General features: G+C 41.9%; 1 protein-coding gene across 1 annotated transcript; it reads left to right on the top strand.

Moving 5' to 3' along the window:
* The first annotated feature begins 33 nt into the window (after positions 1-33).
* On the top strand, positions 34-16,388 carry mertka (c-mer proto-oncogene tyrosine kinase a). The gene is made up of 19 exons (XM_030748800.1): positions 34-263; positions 1,341-1,656; positions 1,756-1,856; positions 1,932-2,102; positions 6,525-6,611; positions 6,706-6,821; positions 6,925-7,114; positions 7,831-7,976; positions 10,499-10,634; positions 11,065-11,215; positions 11,656-11,744; positions 11,848-11,943; positions 12,062-12,142; positions 12,236-12,328; positions 12,432-12,550; positions 14,387-14,496; positions 14,668-14,827; positions 15,256-15,392; positions 15,645-16,388. Exons 1-19 carry the CDS (start codon positions 176-178, stop codon positions 16,090-16,092), a joined length of 2,835 nt encoding a protein of 944 aa, XP_030604660.1. The 5' UTR covers positions 34-175; the 3' UTR covers positions 16,093-16,388.
* Positions 16,389-20,783: the final 4,395 nt, after the last annotated feature.

Raw genomic sequence — 20,783 nt, 5'->3', positions numbered from 1 at the left:
CTACGTGGTGTTGGGTATGCAACTGTTTACACAAGCGGCACTGAAGCCTTTCTGGTGGGTGATGTTGGATATTGTCGCAGCTGAATTGTGCGTTTCGGCGCAATCCCGTCGTATTTAAAACGTTTTCGGGCTGCTGCGGGACTGAAAGCAGCAGTTAAAGTTCTTCGGACTGGTCATGGCAAAGAAATCAGCAAAACCCAGCTGGGTAGTTTTTTTTTCTATAGCTATAACGATGGCAATACTCGTGTGGAGTCCGATCAGCGGTAAGTTGTTGTTGTTATTTATTTATTTTGAAGTCTGTGTTTTCCTGCACTAACTCCCCCCACTTTAGGAGCGCTCCCTGGAGTAGAGGGCTCCGTGTGAGCCTCTTATCGACGCTGAGCAGAGTGGAGCATTCCTCTGCATGACAGACCGCAGCTGGGAAAGATTTAAATCCCGTTTAAATAGTTTAAAATCAGTCGTTGGAAAATCTAGAAGATTTCTGTCCACTCACAGAACGTCCAGAATTTATGAAGATTTCCCCCCCAGTACTAAACTTTTGTCTTATGTAGCATTTCTTTTTTTTTTTTTTTTTTTTTTTTTTTTTAGAGTAAAGTCATAAAACGTGTCATACTGTAGCTGTAAACAGAGCAGTAGCAGTCAAAGCGCGTCAGGATAGGTATAATTAAAAATTCTCTGCGTTGCAATTCACCTAAAAGCATTTGAAAAATACTAAGTGGATGAATCTCCTTGGTTTGTTTTTTGTTGTTTGTTTTTTTTGATTAATTAATCAATTAATTTTTATTGTGTGGCCTTAGATTAAAAATTAAATTTTCCCTTTTTCCCTTTTCACAGTCTTAACAAAAATGCTGGAAACAACCCCGGCTCTGATTAATTGTTTGGAAAAAATTATCACAATATTTTATGATTTATTAGATGGCTACCCCTCCATGAGCCTGGTCCTCCCAGAGGTTTCTTCCTATTAAAAGGGAGTTTTTTCCTTCCCACTGTCGCCAAGTGCTTGCTCATAGGGGGCCGTTTTGATTGTTGGGTTTTCTTTGTATTATTGTAGGATCTTTACCTTACAGTATAAAGTGCCTTGAGGCAACTGTCTGTTGTGATTTAGTGCTATGTAAATAAAATGGAACTGAATAATTTTTGTAATTATTAATCAATTATTTGAAAAACAACACTTTACCTTTAAAATGTAAACTATATCTTATTACTTAATGTCAAACCACAAGCACAGCGGTGTTAAATGTGATCTTTTCTGTAAAATCAATGCCATATCTTTATCAAGTAAATTTCTGTTTTTAGATTTATTCATTATAATATAACCTAATGCCTCCCTTTGTAAACAGCTCAACCTTCCAGGAGTCGCTTTCACCAGCCAACCCGGACCTCGGAGCCTCTTGTGATACCTCGCCATGTTCCTAGGATGTATCTGAGCCCAGAAGAGCTCAGACAACTGTACTTCAAGCCCACCATAGGCCCCATTCAGCTGTCAGAGGGCCATGAAGCCAAACTGAACTGTTCCATTGACATTCCTGATACCAGACTGGACCCTGTCATCCTCTGGGTGAAGGATGGTAAGGACCTGTCTGCAAACATCCAGGTGGGGATGAATGAGCTCAAGTCCATAGCAGATGGGGTCTTAACTCTCCTCTCCACTGTCATGTAGGTATCAAATGAAGGTGAAATGTGGGGAGGGGGTAAAATAGGATATGACAGGTTAAATACACAAAATGATGTGCCCTTATGCATTATATATTACAGAATTAAACAAGTGCAGAGAGTGGATGCTGGAGAGTATCGTTGCCGACTGATTATCAGCAATATGTTGGTAGAGTCTGATCCAATCAGTATTAGAGTAGAAGGTGAGTTTTAATGATACCACAATTCAGAGTTTCTTTGTCTACGTGTTTTGCAATTCTTTCTTTAATGCAACTCAGGTCTACCAACATTTGTCAAGCAACCAGAGGACAAGAACGTAACAAGAAATACACCTTTCACCCTGTCATGTGAGGCGGTGGGCCCGCCAGGCCCCGTTCATATCCACTGGTACCGTAATGGATCACCTTATCCTGAGGTTTACAACTCTCCCAGCAACTTCTCTGTGGCAGGTGAGACTTACAACCCAAATCATCTTTATCTCTCTAGCACAGCCTCACACATACACACACACACACACACACACACACACACACACACACACACACACACACACACACACACACACACACACACACACACACACACACACACACACACACACACAGTGTTTCACAGTGATTAGTCTCTTAACACTTCCTTCTTTTGCCTGTTCCTCTTGACAGGCGATTTCTTGCTTTCTTCCTTACTCATTGAGGAATTAATGTCCAGAGTACACATGACTCTGCATATTAAGTCTGCATGACACCTTAAGTGAGACAGGAAGAGGTTAAAGATGTACTTTGTGGTTTGTCACACCAGCACTTTGTTCTTTCTTCTGCCTTTCTTGTAATTTACAAGCGTTCCCATGACGTCTGATGCATCTGTGTAGAGTTATTGAAAGTGTTTTTGAACAAACTTTAGTGGTTTTTCTAAAAGACAAATGTGAAGAGAGTTTTTTTTACTAGAAGACCCTCTGACGTGTATAAAAATGCTGTAAAAGTGCTGCAGCTTATTAAACAAATTAACTGGTTTTACTTTGATAAACTTCTTTTTGTTTCTAAGAGTGGAAGCATTCATCAACAGAGATAATGAGACATTTGACTCTTTGACAGTTACAAAGTATGGAGTTTGTCTTAGTCTAGCTTTGTTTGTAGTTTCTATTCTGCCTCATCTCTGCTGCCTCAGCATCTGCACCTTGCTTACTGCAATGAGATTTGTCACCATGTCCTGTGTCTCTTGGGCTGTCTGCTGCACTGCTGAATGGTTAACAGCGGTCATTCATGCATGGTTAGTGCGCATTTGTAACAATGCTCTGCTGACTGTATCGTGAATACAATGCAGCGCTGGAGAAAGAGCTAAATGTGGAAAAACAGCGTTTGCCGTAAACCTCAGTTAAGCGGTAGTTCAGCACAGAGAGAAATGTGCTTATTCACAGCAAACAGCTGGAGCCAGCAGCTGATTAGGCTAGTTTAACATTAAGACTATAAATTTTCCCGAGACTCCACCTGTGATTGACTCTTTTGACCTTTGAAAGCAATGGGCAATATGGGCACCAGTTTAACTGTGATAGCAGCAATGGTTTCCTTGATGGTGTTTAAGTTTTTCATTTTAACCGACAGACCATGAGACACGCTGCATTTTAGTATTTGTGTGCACAGAAAATTGGTAATTACAGTTAGGCCCATAATTTTTTAGACAAAGACACAATTTTTGTAGTTTTGCCTCTGTACACCACCACTGTTTAATTTAAAATCAATCATGAGGTGACTGAAGTGCAGACTTACAGCTGTAATTCAAGAGGTTCTACAAAAAAAATGTACTGATTAGGAATTACAGCCCTTTTTATACAGTCTATTTTCAGAGGCTCAAAACTACTTGGAAAAATGTAAATATAAGGATTATTTTTAATACTTGGATGAGAATCCTTTGCAATCAATGACTGCCTGAAGTCTGGAACCCATCAACATCACTGTATGCTGTGTTTCTACCCTTGAGATGCTTCAGTTCCTGCTTGTTTGTGGGTCTCCCTGCAGTCAGTTTTGTCTTCAGTAACTGAAAAGGATGCCCTATTAGGTTGAGATCAGGTGACTGACTATCCTATTTCTTTGACTTGAGAAACTCAGTTTGCTTTGGGTCATTATCCACTTGCACTGGTGAAGCACTGTTTGATCAGTTGTGTAGCATTTGTCTGACTCTGAACAGAGAGTATAGCCCTGTGCGCTTCAGAATTCATCCTGTTACTTATATCAGCAGTCACATCATCAATTTATGAAGGCATCTTATGACTGTAGAATGTGATAATATGTCTTCCTCTTTGAGAGCGTTCTTGACTTGGATAGATGTTGTGAAGTTGCTTTTCTCAACCATCATGCCTTTTAGTCTTCTGTGGTCCTTCAGGCCTTTTGGTGGTGCTGAGCTGGTCGGTGTATTATTTCTTCAGGTTGTTGATTCGGCCACTCCTAAAGTTTTTACTTTCTCTCTGATAGGTTTATTTTGTTTCATCAGCCTAATGACAGCTTCTCCTCACTTTCAGCCTCATATTTAAAATGACTGTGACAAGCTATAAAATGCAACAATTTCTATCATAAAAATAACAAACATTCACATTTAAGAAGCCAGAACTTTCAGCATTTTGTCTTAAAAAAACGTAACAGTTGTCAGGACTAAAGTGCTGACTGATCAATCGATTATTTAGTTCTGCACGCTAACATCCATATAAGCGTATTTTTTTCTCATCATTATACTGTATGTGAACGTCCAGTAAAGAGTACAGAAATTGTACTCTTTACTGGAATTTTTAAATCATTTTTTAAAACTGGACTCTCCCTTTATGACCTCAAGTTTGTGATCTTTTCTCTCCTCTTGAAAGCTAATATTTGTTATTACAAGTGTAACCTTTGCTTTGTATGCCCTAACCCTTCATTTTGACTTTGCCATGGGCTAAACACCCCTGCTGTGGCCAGTGAGTAGCGTTACAGAAAAAAGCTGAGGGGGTTAAAGGTTCAGAGCTGTGCTTTGGTTCAGCATGTGCAATGGCCCTGGCAGCAAAGGGAAGCGGGGGGGAGCTGCACAGGGAGCCTGTTTGGGGGTTGGCTCTGGGTACAAAGACCTTATTCACAGGACGGCCCACTACCCAGCAGGGAGGGGCTGGACACAGAGGCTGGCGGGCTGCAGGCCACCAGAGTTCTGTGCAGGACCGAATATTGCCACAACAGAACCATGTAAACCCACTCTCTGTGCATTCATCTGATGAATACTGTGAATCCTGCTTTGCTATATGTGGGACTCCATGATATCATCACAGTGCTTTTGTTGATTAATTGTGGTGATTTATTGCAAGTTGCATTTAAAGAAAGTTTAAATCTCAGTATTTTTTCTAAACAAATGCAGCAGCTGATGAGGGATTATTTGGGATATGGAAAGCCTTTTATGTAGGCTTCAATATTTATTCAGGCTCAGCAGCAAGAAACTGCACAAGATTCAGTCTCTGGTGTCAAGGGAGGAGAAACAGGTTTATCACTTCAGCTTTAGAAAAACGAAAGGAGCAAATCTGGCACACAAAGTAATATTAAGTGAAATGTTGTTGGCTTAGTTGTAGTCTGGCAGAGTAGTTTTTGGCTATATTTACTCTCTGAGCAGAAAGTGGAAAAATAACAGACATCTCAGTAAGTTCTCAGACAGCTCGGTAAGCTGCAGCAATGCGAAACCTGATAGTTAAAGGTTGTGAAAGCCACACTGCAGGATTAACACAATGCATTTTAGCTCCATCCCATTCATAAATTTAGGTTTCCATTCGAATTAATACTTTTTGTTTTATTCTCAATTAGAGTAAAAGCAGAAATGATGATTCTTCACCTTTTAATCAGTTCCCTTTTCTAACAAACACACAACCCTTTCTTGACCTTAAATTCATATTTGGTGGCACATTTATGAAATCACTCTTACTGTTTAATCCCCTACTTTTTTCATACGTATTTTCACATGTAAACATCAAACCATATTGATTCCATATGGTTAATGTGGACAGCAAGCACATGCTGTTTTGAACTTGTTTAGTTCCCACTATACTGCTCTTGTCTGTTTTCCATGCAGTTGGCAGTGATGCATGTGGTAATTAGATTTGTTCATTTCCACGCAAATATAACTTGATTATTTAACAGTTATTGATTATTCAATCCGATCTAAGTTAGTCTCTCTATCCTTTCTAAATAAATCCACCGTAGCCTGTGTTTAGGTGGTAAGTGAAATACACTTTACCCTGAGCATTAGAAAGGCAAACTATTAAGGTAATGATATTTAGCAGAATTTAAACCTCCCACGTTGGCTTTGGTTATCTCTCTGTGTGAGTTGCTTTGTGGGAATGTTTCTGAGATGGAGACGCTGGAAAACAGAGCACAAAAGAGACATTATCTCCCAGATGTCCCCGTCCTTTTCTAACTGGGCAGAACTGTTGCTGTTGAAAGACGGAAATCGTTTGTCCAGGAAAACAGACCCAGTGAAAAGGATTGTTACCACAGTACATCATATTGGAGAGGCTCAGTTTGAGCTTTTACTGTATGAGGCACTGCTTTGTGAACATCGGAATTACAATAAAGGAGTGAGTCATTCTTAAATGTGGTTTTTCAGCCGGGCTTCACTCTCACTTCTTCATTGAGGTTGACCTGGGAGTTTTGCCCCAGATTTACCCCTGACACAGAAAGAAATTAATCAGAGAATGATGACACTGTGTCCTGTTGGATTGTGCTTTTCCCACTGGATTATAGAGTAACAACACTGGAGTTGAGGATGGTTTATCAAAATTATTCAGTGCTATCGTAACCTTGAAAACTGGTTGTTTTCATGTCACGCTGCACTGAAGTGTTACATTATCTACTCAAATGTCTCAACTGCAGGTGTGGACAAATACACTCGCTTCAGCTGTGAAGCGAACAACACAAAGGGCATCACCACATCCAGAGAAGCACATATCAACATTAAAGGTAAAACTGGGAATGTGCAGGTCTAATAATAATCCAGATGATTTTCATGCTTTAGAAGCTGGTGGTTGATACTGGTTTTTGCGGTGTTTTGCAGTTCTTCCCAGTCCCGTGTCTGATATTACTGTGACGGAGAGGCAATCCAGTAAGTTGATGTTGAGCTGGAGCCCTGGACTTGATGGCTTCTCTCCACTCACCAAATGCCAAATCAGAGTAAGCCCCATGTCTCAACAAACAGTGCTTTGCTGTGCTCATTTAATGTCACAAGAGCCAGACAGTTCAACATTAGAATCACACTTTCTCTGTTGAACCTGAGGTTAAAGAGGTGAGCCGGAGAAAAGGGGAAGTGACGACCACCAGATTCGTCAACGTCACAGTGCCGCCTTTCCACAATGAAGTCCCTGGGCTGCAGGCTATGACGCGGTACAACATGAGTGTTTCCTGCAGCAATGAGGTGGGGGCCTCTCCTATCACCATGTGGGTCCAGAGCAACACCACAGAAGGAGGTGTGTTAATGCTTAAGGAATGAACTGAAGGTTGAATTATATCACACACCAAAAGAGTTGCAGCACCTACATGTCTACAGCAGGGAAACATGTGCCTAAAGTAAAGCATTTAAAACCCAGTATACAAAAAGGCTGAATATGCATTTGTCTTACTAACAACCCTGATATTTACTATACAGGACCTGTGTGTTATGCTCCTGCCTCCTTTCCATCACTCTTGGTTAGGTTTCAGGAGCACTATGTAATTAGCCGACTAGTTTACCATCCAAAATGTGCTTAATGTAAGCCTCCTTGCAGTTGCAGCGTGGTAATAACTGGAATTTTCAGCCCTTGCACAACTACCTGATCTGCTCAAAGCAAGTCCTGTTCAGAAAAAAATGTTTTATCCACCAAACCTCTGTTTTTTTTTCCTGAAGAGTATCATAGGAAATAGGAGTGGTTTCACTGGGAAAACACAAAGTTTTTTCTGGGTGGAGCTGCTTTCAACTTCCTTCCGAAAGCAACCAGAGGGGATATTTTAGTTGAATGATTTCATCTGATGTGCCATGACTACAAGTGACCACATACCAAACTGTAATCAAAGATTTTAATCGAGGAGTAGTCTTATTTAGTTTTTGTTAACTTTATAGGTTGGCTTTTATATGAACTCCCTTCACTTTGTAATGACTGTGAATTATGTCATAATCCCTTTTTTCTGTTTCTTGTTGCATTCTTAGTGCCATCAGTTTATCCCCGAAATGTCAGTGTACAGCTGAACGATTCAAACCTGGTGATCAGCTGGAAGCCTCCGCCCAGTGACAAGATAAATGGCATCCTACGTGGTTATGATGTCATTGTCAGATATGGCACAAAAGAGAAAAAGGTGAGTTTTTTTTTTTTTTAAGGGAAGGAAAAGAAATATACACATTCAAATTTAAAATTTCAGAAGACCTATTGTTAACTCAAAGACAAGGCTAAAGATGCGGTTACATTATATTTGCATATGATGAAATTGCCCCACACTCTCCAACCTAAGAAGGAAAGGTTATTGTGTTTCTGATGTTCCTAATAGTAAGTTTTCACTAGAGAAGAGAAAGGCCTCAAACAGTGTGTGGTTGTGACAATGAAGTTTGCACCTGTCTGTTTCTGTTCCCCAACCGTTCTCTTTAAAAACTAAAAGGAGTTTTTCTTAGAATTGTAGGTCATTCTGTTTAGTGTGGGAAAAAGTAAGGCCGGTACAGTTTAGATGAAATTACATCTACAAATGCTTGCAGTTTATATCCAGTGTGTGAATAGTGACTCCTTCCTGCTAAATACAGAAATAAACTCTATCAAAAACTGGTGAAATAAATGCTTTTCCTTATTTTCTACAAATTCATTAGATCACTACCCAATGTTGGTATTTACCCCCCCAGTTTTTTTTTTTTTGTTTTTTTTTTTTGGTGTATATGTAATGGTCAGTCAACAGTATGTGCAAGCTCTTTAGTCAAAATGATCTTTTTAATACTAAAATGTAATTATCATTATAGTTTTCTGTTAATTTTCACATTTTCTCTTTTATAAAAAAGCAGAAAAAATAGTAAAGCACATTATTTTATTTATTTATTTTTTTATTAAGATGCCTTACTTTCATTCCTGAGCAGAAAATTTTGTTTTAGTGGTTGAATGTTATGCTTCTCACTTCTCAGATTAGTTTTAAGTTTTAAGTGAGTTTTTGACAGTTTTCTAATATTTGTGATTTCTTGTTTCTTTTATGACAGGTCATCAAATAAATTTGCTAAGCACTGTATGTATTGTTACAGTGTCAGTGGTGGATGGTCATATTAGACAGTTTCAAACACTGAAAGTGAGCATATGAGCAAGTATTCCCTGAGCCAAACGTTCTACTGTAGCAGGAAATGGAAAATGTCAGGTTTCTACAACTGGCACAGCATTTACTTTCCCCTGTAAATCTGTATTGTACTCTACTGTGAACAACAGCATACAAAAGGTTCATTTTCGTAGCGTTATCTATGTTGTTTCTCTTTGAGAGGATGTGTTTCTTTTTTCTTTTATATAACAATGACTAATGGATGGAAATATGAAAAGAATGAGTGTGGCATACTGGGAATATCTGACCCTCCCTTTGTCTTCTCTACTGAACCGCAGGTCGGATTCACAGTTATCCACTGAACAACGGTTTATTCATTGCCTCAAGGCTCAACGAGGCAGGGAAAGTGGTTTTAAAGAAACCCATTTATTTAGATCAACCCTAATAACTTATAACGCTGTATGGCTGTAGTCATGCTTCTGTTTCTGTATTACTGCTCTCTACTACAATCGAGTGACGCCGGCCTTCCTGTCTGTGTTGTAGTTAAAGGAAGCTGATGGTGTAAAAACTGGTCAGTATTTTTCTCCATTTGGCGTGTGCCTTTGAGTCATCAAAAGTGACTGTAGTAGGAAAACAATAGGATTTGTATCCGAGTCCCAGGAATTCTTACGTATTTATTTACGTATTGTCCAGTAAGGTGGTGATGTCATTACTGTAGCTGCCACTGGAAATTCACACAAAGACATTGCATCTAATCCTCTGTGTCAGGATAGTTAAATGCCAAACAGATTTAAATCGTAGGAATAAATTAATGCTCGCAATTTAGAATTTTTCACAGTAGATTTCAATGGCGCCATCATCTTCTCTTGAATCTGAGCTTAAAATTTCCTCATAATTTAGTGTTGCAGGAATATTTAACCTCACGTTGCCCTTTGTTTGCTATGACAGACAGGAGAGATGTGAATCATGGGTTTAGCACTGCTTGTCAGCACTTTGGTAAAACAGCGCAGACTGAGATGGACCATTTACCATAATGGTGTTGTGAAATACAGGGTTAGTTCTGTCACATGCTCCCTCCCATTGAGCACATGAGCTTATCCTAAGGGTTTGTGTCCTTCCTCTTTTCCTTATAGGGGTTTTCACTATATACAGCAATCACTGCTACATAGTTCCCTTTGGATGTCTCAAAAAGGTTTCAAACTCTAAAGTGAGCACCTCCATGAAATCAGCTGTGTGCACTTTGGACTTTTTATAGATTATATTACATTCAGGGGAAAGGAGAAAAAGAAGGAGACAAAATGAGAGTATGCACGAAAAGTTGCTGAGCTAGATTTGGGCTGTCGCACAAACATACAAGATGTTCCTCAGCATGTTCTTGCACCGGAAAGTCCTTATTTTACTTAAAAGTCTGCTTCCTTTTTAATTTGACTTGACCTAAAATCCCATTAAAACTCTTGAACTGTTTCACCTGTGACCTGTAGTCTTCTGTCGTCTCTCCTGGATGATAATGATTGACCTTATTGTGGCATGTTTTTTTAGACAGTTACGCCACTAGACACAATTAATTTTATCTCTGATGTTGTATGTTATATTAGGTCCACAGTCTTACCACTTGGGCACATGTACCTGTGCAGGAATTCAACACAACATACAGTGTGGAGGTGGCTGCATGTACGCAGGCAGGAAGTGGCACGGTCAGCCCACGGGTTGAACTGTTTGTGCCAGAGGACAGTAAGTGGCTCTTTTTATTTACTTCTCCATTGTGAAGCTGTTAACTTTATAAACTGGCCAACATAATTCAGCTGATGTATTGTACTAGTAGTTCTAGCACTTACTTACTGTCTTATGGATAGAAACCTGTGCCTATTAAGGTTGAAGTATTTTTAGAAACACTAGCAGCAAAGCTCACGGGATCGCAGCACTGGCCATTTTCTCAGCTAGTTTGTTCTGAGATTGAAATCTTATAAACTCTTGGATGAATCACCACGAAATACAGTACACACATTGTTGGTCCCCAGAGGGTGTAATATTTTGAAAACTAAACAATAATCATAGAAAATATGTGGTGGTGTGTGCACTGATATCCTGTAATTCACTAATCCTGAACTTCAGACAGGTCAAATTTCTAAACTTTCTTTTTCATTTTTTTGTTTTATCTCAGAATCCATCATACGCCCTTCATCCATCCCTGAGACAACGGTTCCACATCCTGTCCGGGTTATACTGATCGTGATACTTACCATCCCTATTGTGCTGATCATCCTCTGGGGGGCTCGCTGTTTACAGAAAAGGACTTTTGACTCCTGTTTTAGGTAGGCTGACAACTAACAAATTATCTGTTAACTATGAACTGGTACTTTGTGATATATATTTTCCTCAGTAGTCATAGTAACTTCCGGGTTTGCTTCATAAACTGCCATTACTTCCTCTTAATCATTGGGGTCTGCACAGGTGGACATTTAATAACTGCAGCTGGAGAGATGGACAACAACCAGCTGTCAGTTGTCTGGAATTCTTCATTATGAAGTCCGTGACTCACTCTTTCCTCTCAGGATATGGATAGGAATGTGTCACAGGCTGGTTAGGAAAACAGTATCCAACCTCAAAATCGGGAAGGCAACAGCACAGAAGGCTTCCTCTCTATGAACACCTCTTTAGTCTAGTTTTTAGCCTGTGTGTTATTTATGAACTCCAGCAGCATTAGGCAGAGGATTACCAACTTTCCCTGCTTTTGCTCTGTCTCCCCCTGCAGGCAGCTGTGTGGAAATGAAGAAAAGCTGCAGCCTGTCATACAGTACACGCCGCAGAGGTCCTACAATCGATCAGCCATAGGAATCACACGTATGTTCTTGAATGCAGCTGCGGGAAGATTAACATGTATATATGCATTTATGCTATTGTGATATCTTACAAAAAGAACGATGTTCTTATCTTCGGTCTGCAGTTGGGAACCTTGGGATTAGTAGTGAACTCCAGGCCAAACTTCAGGATGTGATGGTAATGAGGAATTGGCTCTCAGTGGGGAAAGTTCTTGGAGAGGGTGAGTCAAAGGTTTCATTTGTCTAAATGTGTAGGCATTCAAATTTACATTGCCACCTTTCTGCAATAAAGTGCAGGATACGTACACAGGCTTATGACTCGTCTTTATTCTTCATCAGGTGAGTTTGGTTCAGTGGTGGAAGGACATTTTAGACAACCAGATGGCTCTTCAGAAAAAGTTGCCGTGAAGACAATGAAATGTGAGTTCCTGTGTTGTGTACTAGTTATAAATTGTCACAAACTTTAAAAAAAAAAAAGTTGAACTGACAAATATGAAACTTCTTACCATACAGTGGACAGTTTTTCTCAAAGGGAGATCGAAGAGTTCCTGAATGAGGCCGCCTGCATGAAAGATTTCAACCATCCTAATGTCATCAAACTGCTCGGTAGGAGATCGGTTCTTATATTAGTGTAGAATCCCTCAACCCCCTTCTTTTCTTCAGTGCTTTGCTACACATTTTTTTTTTTTTTGTTTATGTTTATCTTCAGGCGTATGCTTGGAAGTAGGCTCAGGAAACTTTCCTAAACCCATGGTCATTCTCCCATTCATGAAACACGGAGATCTGCATAGCTTTCTGCTGCGTTCACGCCATACGGAGAGTCCAATGGTAAGACATATTTCATATCATATTTATCAGAGGGTGACACAGAGGTGTATTGGTTGACACTGTCAGCTTATAGCATGGGACATGTATGTTGAACCTTGTGATTCTAAATATGCTTTAGGTGTACGTGTAATGGGCTCGACACACGGGGAGCGACAAACGACAGCGACGAATGGGTCGCATCGCCACTGGGGTGAAACCGAACACACGGGACGCGATAGCGACGGCAGCTTTGCGAATCGCGCTCTTACGTCACTCGTCTCCAAGAAATGTGATTGGTTATGAAACTGGAGGGATTTAGACATTTTCAAAGCAGTCCGTGTCAGACACAGGAATAAAGATGAGGAGTCAGAAGATTTTATTAGAACTGACAGAAATCTTGCTGTTGAGTCTCCTCTACAAAAGAAAAAGACAACCTTGGGTTCATCCTATATTAGCACAAAAGTCCTCTCTATCGGTCTGTTTAACATTAGTCTTGCACCAACACGTTCTCATACGGCTGCCTTTTATGTGTAACTCGATAATCACTGCGTGAAGTGTCATATAATATAGGAAAGTCAAACACAGCTAAAACGATGCTTTCCTTCGTGCTGAAAGTGGTTGCAGACTGCAGCGTGTAGCATACTCTCCCCTCATTGGTCAGTCAATGAAACTCTTGCTGATTGGTTTAGTGCCACGCGACAGCGACAAAGTAGAACATTTTCCAACTTTCTTGTGTCGCGTCGCCTGGTCGCGTGTGCACGTCTACGTGTACGAGCTCGAAATTTCACATGCACGAATGTCGCCGGTCGCTTAGCTGGAGGAGGGCAAGCGATTGTCGCCTCATCGCACAAGCTCCATAGGAAATGAATGGAGAGCGAGCGACGTCGCTCCCCGTGTGTCGAGCCCCTAAGAGTGTGTGTGGTTGTTTGTCTTTTTGTCTTATGGGCTCGACACACGGGGAGCGACAAACGACAGCGACGAATGGGTCGCATCGCCACTGGGGTGAAACCGAACACACGGGACGCGATAGCGACGGCAGCTTTGCGAATCGCGCTCTTACGTCACTCGTCTCCAAGAAATGTGATTGGTTATGAAACTGGAGGGATTTAGACATTTTAAAAGCAGTCCGTGTCAGACACGGCAATAAAGATGAGTCTGAAGATTTTATTTGAACTGACAGAAATCTTGCTGTTAAGTCTCCTCTACAAAAGAAAAAGACAACCTCGCGTTCATCCTATATTAGCACAAAAGTCCTCTCTATCCGTCTGTTTAACGTTAGTCTTGCACCAACACGTTCTCATATGGCTGCCTTTTATGTTTAACTTGATAATCACTGCGTGAAGTGTCATGTAATATAGGAAAGTCAAACACAGCTAAAACGATGCTTTCCTTCCTGCTGAAAGTGGTTGCAGACTGCAGTGTGTAGCATACTCTTCGCTCATTGGTCAGTCAATGAAACTCTTGCTGATTGGTTTAGTGCCACGCGACAGCGACAAAAGTAGAACATTTTCCAACTTTGTTGTGTCGCGTCGCCTGGTCGCGTGTGCACGTCTACGTGTACGAGCTCGAAATTTCACATGCACGAACGTCGCCGGTCGCTTAGCTGGAGGACGGCAAGCGATTGTCGCCTCATCGCACAAGCTCCATAGGAAATGAATGGAGAGCGAGCGACGTCGCTCCCCGTGTGTCGAGCCCCTTAGCCCTGTGATGGACTGTTACCTGGCCAAGTGTACCCTACGTGAACTGGGATAGACTCCAGATCACGCTATGACCTTGAAATGAATGGATTACAATTAATTATAATTGAATTGAATTATAATATTCAAAATTTTGGTTGTATTATGTGTTCTTGCACAGTTCTTGCCCACTCAAACGCTCCTGAAGTTCATGGTTGACATCGCCTCAGGTATGGAGTATCTCAGTGGTCGTAACTTTCTGCATCGGGACCTGGCGGCACGCAACTGCATGTAGGTTGCTTCCTCTGATTTCTGCGTAAAATAGAGATTGTATTGATTGAAAATTTTCTGGTTACAAAGGCAGCCTTCTTAAATACAAAAATTATGATTTCTTATTTTAAAGATTTGTCTTGTTGGGCTCCTCTGTTTGTCATCAAATCCATGACCTTATTTGTCTTACAGGCTGCGTGATGACATGACAGTGTGTGTAGCAGATTTTGGATTATCTAAGAAGATCTACAGTGGTGATTATTACAGGCAGGGCAGAATTGCCAAAATGCCTGTAAAATGGATTGCATTAGAGAGTCTGGCAGACAGAGTTTTTACTGTAAAGAGTGACGTGGTGAGTAGAAACTGTAGCTTTCACAATGACAGAAGTCCCTGTAAAAGTCACTAAAAGAACCGACCTTTTGTCTGCACTCATCGTTTCTCTTATTGCTTTCTCTTGTGCTACAAAGGAAATTTTCAAAGGTTTTGCAAGAGAGCTACAAAGGGCACTGTCTCTATCATATTATTTAGCAATGTGCAGTAACTTGTAGTATTTTCTCCTGCTTTTGCACTTTTATCAATCGCCTCGAATTCCCTTAAGTGTCGGATAAAGATAAAAGAAACAGAAAAATGCAGCTAAATCAGGGAAAATGTCAAAAGTATTTCTAGAAAGAAAAAAAAAAAGTATTTCTTGATGGCAGAAAAATACCCGTTTGTGAACATCATAGCAACTGTTTTCTCATGAGGAAATTTAATCTTAAATTGAAATTCTGTCTCACGCAGTGGGCATTTGGCATCACCATGTGGGAAATTGCTACACGAGGCATGACACCATACCCTGGAGTCCAGAACCATGAAATTTATGACTATCTAGTTGAAGGACACAGACTGAAGCAGCCCCCTGACTGTTTGGATGAACTGTGAGTGTTCTTCCTCCTTTACACAGATCTTGACTTTGGGCTTGATTGTTTTGAAAGTAACCATGTTGATGCTATAAAAGTAGAAATCTCTAAATCTTACAGTGCTCATTTTGAAGACTAGCTTTTGAAACATAATAACACAACAGTAGAACTTAAAAAAATATGATGCAAATTCAACCCTGAAAATATGCGTAGGGAAATGCCTCAAAACTGAGGTTCCGGTCTAATTATTTTTGATTAATTGGCCTTTAGGTATGAAATCATGTACAGCTGCTGGAGAGCCGATCCGCTAGACCGACCCTTCTTTCCCCAGCTGCGAGAGATGTTGGAAAAGCTCACAGAAAAGCTTCCAGAGTCTTCCAGCAGGGATGATATCATTTATATCAACACCAGCTTTCCAGAGGAAGACCCTGATGGAGAAGCACTTCAAACAGACCCTCTCGTGTTAAGCTCCTCACCTTCCTGCAGCCGTGTGGCAGCACAAAATACAGTAGTTACCGCGGACATTCACGACACCGTGGAGGATGTGGAGGATGGGGCCAGAGATCGTTATGTGGTGGTGATCTCCTCTACTGCTCCCCTGAGATCTGCTACAGTGGATACTCCTCTCTTGTCAAATGATTCTTTAAGTCAAGCAAACGGGAACACTGATACACCAGCAATGGATTGCAGCTCACATGACCCCTCCTTCCTGCTATAGCGATTCATACTGAGTAGTTACAACTATTACTTTTGCTTGTTTGTACTAATCATTTTTACTCTGTTGCACTGGAAGCATCTGCACATTTCCTGTTGTGAATTTTCATAGATCATTTTAGAGGCATTTTATGCTTTAAATGGCCAGCTTTACACGTCAGGATTTGTCGTTGCTTGTAAGTTTTTGAGTGTCAACCTCAAACACGCTCATGCACATGTTCCATAAGCTTATGATACTCTGAACTGTGAAAAGTATTTACTGTATTGAATTCTGTGTTGCAGTGTAAATATTAAATTGTACAGAACATTTATAAAATGATCTTTTACTGTCAAAATAAATCATTCATTGACTGCTCCAAAGTAAACTGTGACATAACATGGACAGAATTCCCTTACACATGAAAATCACCATGGTAATTACTGGTAGTGGTATGGCATACTGCAAGAAATAAGCAGCAGTACTATAATGATTAAGCAGAAGTCTTAAACTTTCAGCTCTGAGGCTCTTCTTGTTTGCAAGTTGACATATGAGATCACGCAGGAGTCCATAATGTTCGCAGACCACAGTGTAGTGAGAGTAGGGAGCAGGTGGAGGAAGCCTCTGGAGAGAAGAGGAATCCAACTCAGTAACAGAATACATGTGTGTGAATGAGAGGGGTGCAGGTGATGATGCAAGGAGTAGAGCAGGGGTGTCAAACTCAATCACAGGACAGGCCAAAACTGAACACACAGTCTGAGTGGAGGGCTGAACAGGATTACAAATAATTATTTTAATCAGCAATATCAAATGGAATGGCCAGAATACAGCAACTTTTTCCTCAAGACATAAAATATAAAATTACATTTTCCTTCAAAAATAACATCACGGAAAATGTATGGAGCCAAATTTGGGCCATAAAGTTTGTTCGAAAAAAAAAACTGAAACTATAAAAATTATTTTGGTACGGAACCCCGCAAGGGACATGGGGGAAAAAAGTATTTTAGGCTTTGGTTGGCCTTCAATCTCAGCATCAAAATGAGGAGGACGCTGGTCAAAGCCATGAGAGGCGTCTACGTGAACGCGGCCGTCTTCACCCTCAGTCGTGGTCGTGGTCAGTGTGGGCCGATTGAGTCTCTCCCCGAGCTTGTGCTTTATGCGTCTTCCCGGGGCCAAAGTGTGCAGACGGAGCAGAGCGTTGTGGAAGCTGTGAGGTGCAGAAAAAGCAGGAATAACATCATGAAGAGGTGTGATGAAAAAGATTGCCTTTTAAATGTTTGTTTTTGTATTGATTGAAAGAGGCCTGAGCTTGGAGACAAACAGACCTGAGCGTGTCATCAAGCACTTGGTGGTCCAGCTGCTGGTACGCTTGCAGTGTGCGGTTGTGGATGGTCAGGGGGGCATGTTCCTGCACTGGATGGGTGGATGTTCTGGAAGGTAGGAGCTGCATTGGTGAGCGTGGGCAGGTGATCATCTGGGATGGTGGCTGAGGGTTTTGTGAGCAAAGTGTGAGCATGTGGGGTGGTGAATAAGGTCAGTTGTAAGTTTTGAGTTTGTGTGATCTCTGCAGGTTTGTGTTGACCTCAAGCGGTTCATCCCAGGTAAATCCAGGTGTGTCTCAGGCCGGGATGAAATGTATTCTAATGAATGTAAAGATGATCCTGATTTGCTGTCAATTGTTTCTTCTCTGACCGTTTCTTCTGGAACAACCTACCCCCCCCCCCCCCCCTTTTTTTTTTTAAATACACACTGTAACATTCAGAGTATGAATTTCCACCTATTTTCCACTGAAAATGACCTAAATGGGTGATGATAGGCTCTATAATGGATCCGCAAAAAGTGTCCAAGTCCACCCGCGCAGCAGGAGGATCCAAATGGATGAGGATCAGGAATTGAGACGCGATGAGGCTCAGATCCAGTTCAGGCTCCACTTATTTTGCAGCTCATCCAGTCTGGATCTGTCCATAATGGATTCATTTTCCCGATCTGATGTGCATTGTGCAAAGCACGACGGGCCGGCTGTTGCCCATGAACCATAGTTTACCCAACCCTGGTGTACAGGGTCACTCAATCACTAACCCAAGTTTAGTCCAGCCTTCTGATGCTGCTGGACTCTCGAACATCAACGTTGAACCTTACTTCCGAGCTCTTCTTCTCTCTTGAGCTCTTCTTTCTTCCTCATCTTTTCAGACACTCAGCACAACACACAAACAAACAAATCTCTCAGTAATCTTTATGCTGTTTCACTCAAACGGGACAAAGACTTTATGGATTCCTTCAGATTTTTATCCATTTTACAAAAGTTATCAAAAAAAAGCTGAAAAACAGAGACACTGAAAAAAAACACAAAGAAAATCACAAAAGAAATCAGAAAGAAAATTATTCTTTTACATTTTTTTTTTAAAAACATCATTTTGTTTCCTCCTTAGTATTAAGCAGAAAAAGCATTGCACCCACTCACCAATAACACCAACAGCAGCAGCCAGCAGAGCACCGAGGACCAGAGGTGGCAAAACTACTGACATTCTGTACTTAAGTACAACTACAAGTACTTGTGTTCAAAAATACTTTGCTAAAAGTCCAAGTACTGCTTCAACTTCTTTACTTAAGTACAAGTCAAAAAGTACAGCCTCTGAAATTTACTCAAAGGAAGGAAGTAAAAGTAGCTCTTTGGACACGACAGGATTCAAGATGGCGGCGCGCATAGTCGCAGCGGCTCAGTGCTCTCCTTTTCGGTGCTCTGTGAAATTGTGTATGTTGTTATGTGTGCTTCAACTGTGGCTCAACACATCACCATTATGTCGGGCGGACATTATAACATACAGACGGCACGAACTCCTACATATAGGAGCACAAAGTGAGCAGGCGGTTACGGCTGACTTCCTCCACTCTCACAACATCCCGGTGGACATCGCCAGACCACCTGGCTCTTTGTGGTTCATCATACCTGTGGGGGGGGGTCGCAGACGGAGACGGCGCAGAGAAAGGAGGCAGAAAAGAGGCGGCAGAGCTGGCGTTTTGGAGAGGCTACGTAAACGGCCTCATAGACCTCCGTTACCCAGTGTTTTCCTCGCCAATGTAAGATCACTCCCGAATAAAATGGATGAGTTGAGACTGCTGGTGGCTACAAACAGGACCGTGAAGGACTGCTGCGTTTTGCTCTTCACTGAGACCTGGCTTCATTCATCCATTCCTGATGCAGCCATCGAGCTAGCCGGCAGGACAACGCACCGGCATGACAGAATGCAGACCTCCGGTAAGAGCAGAGGAGGGGGTGTGTGCTTGTATGTAAACAACAGCTGGTGTACAGACAGTATGACTGTGAACAGCCACTGCTCTCCGGACCTGGAGTACATGACTGTTAAATGCAGGCCCATCTATCTGCCCCGTGAGTTTACAGCTGTTTTGATCACTGTTGTTTATCTTCCCCCTGATGCTAATGCTAACTCGGCTGTTAGTCTCTTACATGACACGGTTTGCAGTCAACAGAGCAGATATCCTGAGGCTGTACACATCATTGCAGGAGACTTTAACCATGTCGATTTAAAGACTGTTCTACCCAAGTTCCATCAGCATGTTAAATGCCCTACAAGAGGGAACAACACACTGGATAAAGTCTACTCTAACATCAAGCTGGGTTTCAGGGCTGTGCCACTGCCACATCTGGGCCAGTCAGACCATCTGTCCCTGCTTATGATTCCAGCATACACCCCCCTCAGCAAAACTGCTCTTTCTACATCTAAGACTGTTCAGACCTGGCCTGAAGGTGCCTCTCAACAGCTGCAGGACTGCTTTGAAACAACTGACTGGGACGTATTCAAGCACCAGGACCTGGAGCAGTATACCTCGGCTGTTCTGGACTACATCAAGTTCTGCACCGACACTGTAACTGTGGACAAGAATATCCGGGTTTTTCCAAATAGAAAGCCATGGATGAATGGAAAGGTGCAGAGCTTACTCAGAGAAAGGAACATCGCCTTCAGAGCTGGTGATGGGGCGCTTTACAGCGCTGCCAGAGCCAACCTGAAGAGGGGCATCAGGGAGGCCAAGGCTGTGTATAAGAGGAGGATTGAGGACTGTTTCCAGAGCCACGACTTCAGGCAGGTGTGGCAAGGGGTTCGGCATATTTTGAACTACAAACCCAGCCTGTTAGTTGATCAGCGTAACATCAATCTGGCAGAGGAGCTGAACAGCTTCTTTGCACGCTTTGAGGTACAGCAATCAGAGACAGCCATCCAACATCCCTCAGCAGGCAGCAGCAGCATCCTCAGGCTGCAAGAGCAAGAGGTGAGGCGTATGCTGGAAACTGTGAACCCCAGGAAAGCTGTGGGGCCCGATGGTGTCTCTGGACGGATACTGAAGGTCTGTGCGGCTCAGCTGGCTGGTATTTTTACCAGCATTTTTAACCAGTCCCTGAGCCAGGCTGCTGTCCCTTCCTGCCTGAAGTCCTCCATTATCATCCCCATCCCCAAGAAGAACACTATCAGAGGTTTGAATGACTACAGGCCAGTAGCACTCACACCAATTGTTATGAAGTGCTTTGAAAAGCTTGTCCGGGCTCACGTCATCTCCAGTCTCTCTCCCAGACTAGACCCCCACCAGTTTGCCTACAGAGCCAACCGGTCCACAGAGGACGCCATTGCCACGGCCCTCCACTCTGCCTTCTCTCACCTGGAGCAGGGGGGGAACTACGCTCGGCTGCTCTTTGTGGACTTCAG

This window comes from Archocentrus centrarchus, chromosome 15 (genome assembly GCF_007364275.1).
Source record: "Archocentrus centrarchus isolate MPI-CPG fArcCen1 chromosome 15, fArcCen1, whole genome shotgun sequence".
Lineage (NCBI taxonomy): Eukaryota > Metazoa > Chordata > Actinopteri > Cichliformes > Cichlidae > Archocentrus > Archocentrus centrarchus.
The sequence above is the reverse complement of the archived record's forward strand: the minus strand, read 5'-3'. Positions and strand labels throughout refer to the sequence as shown.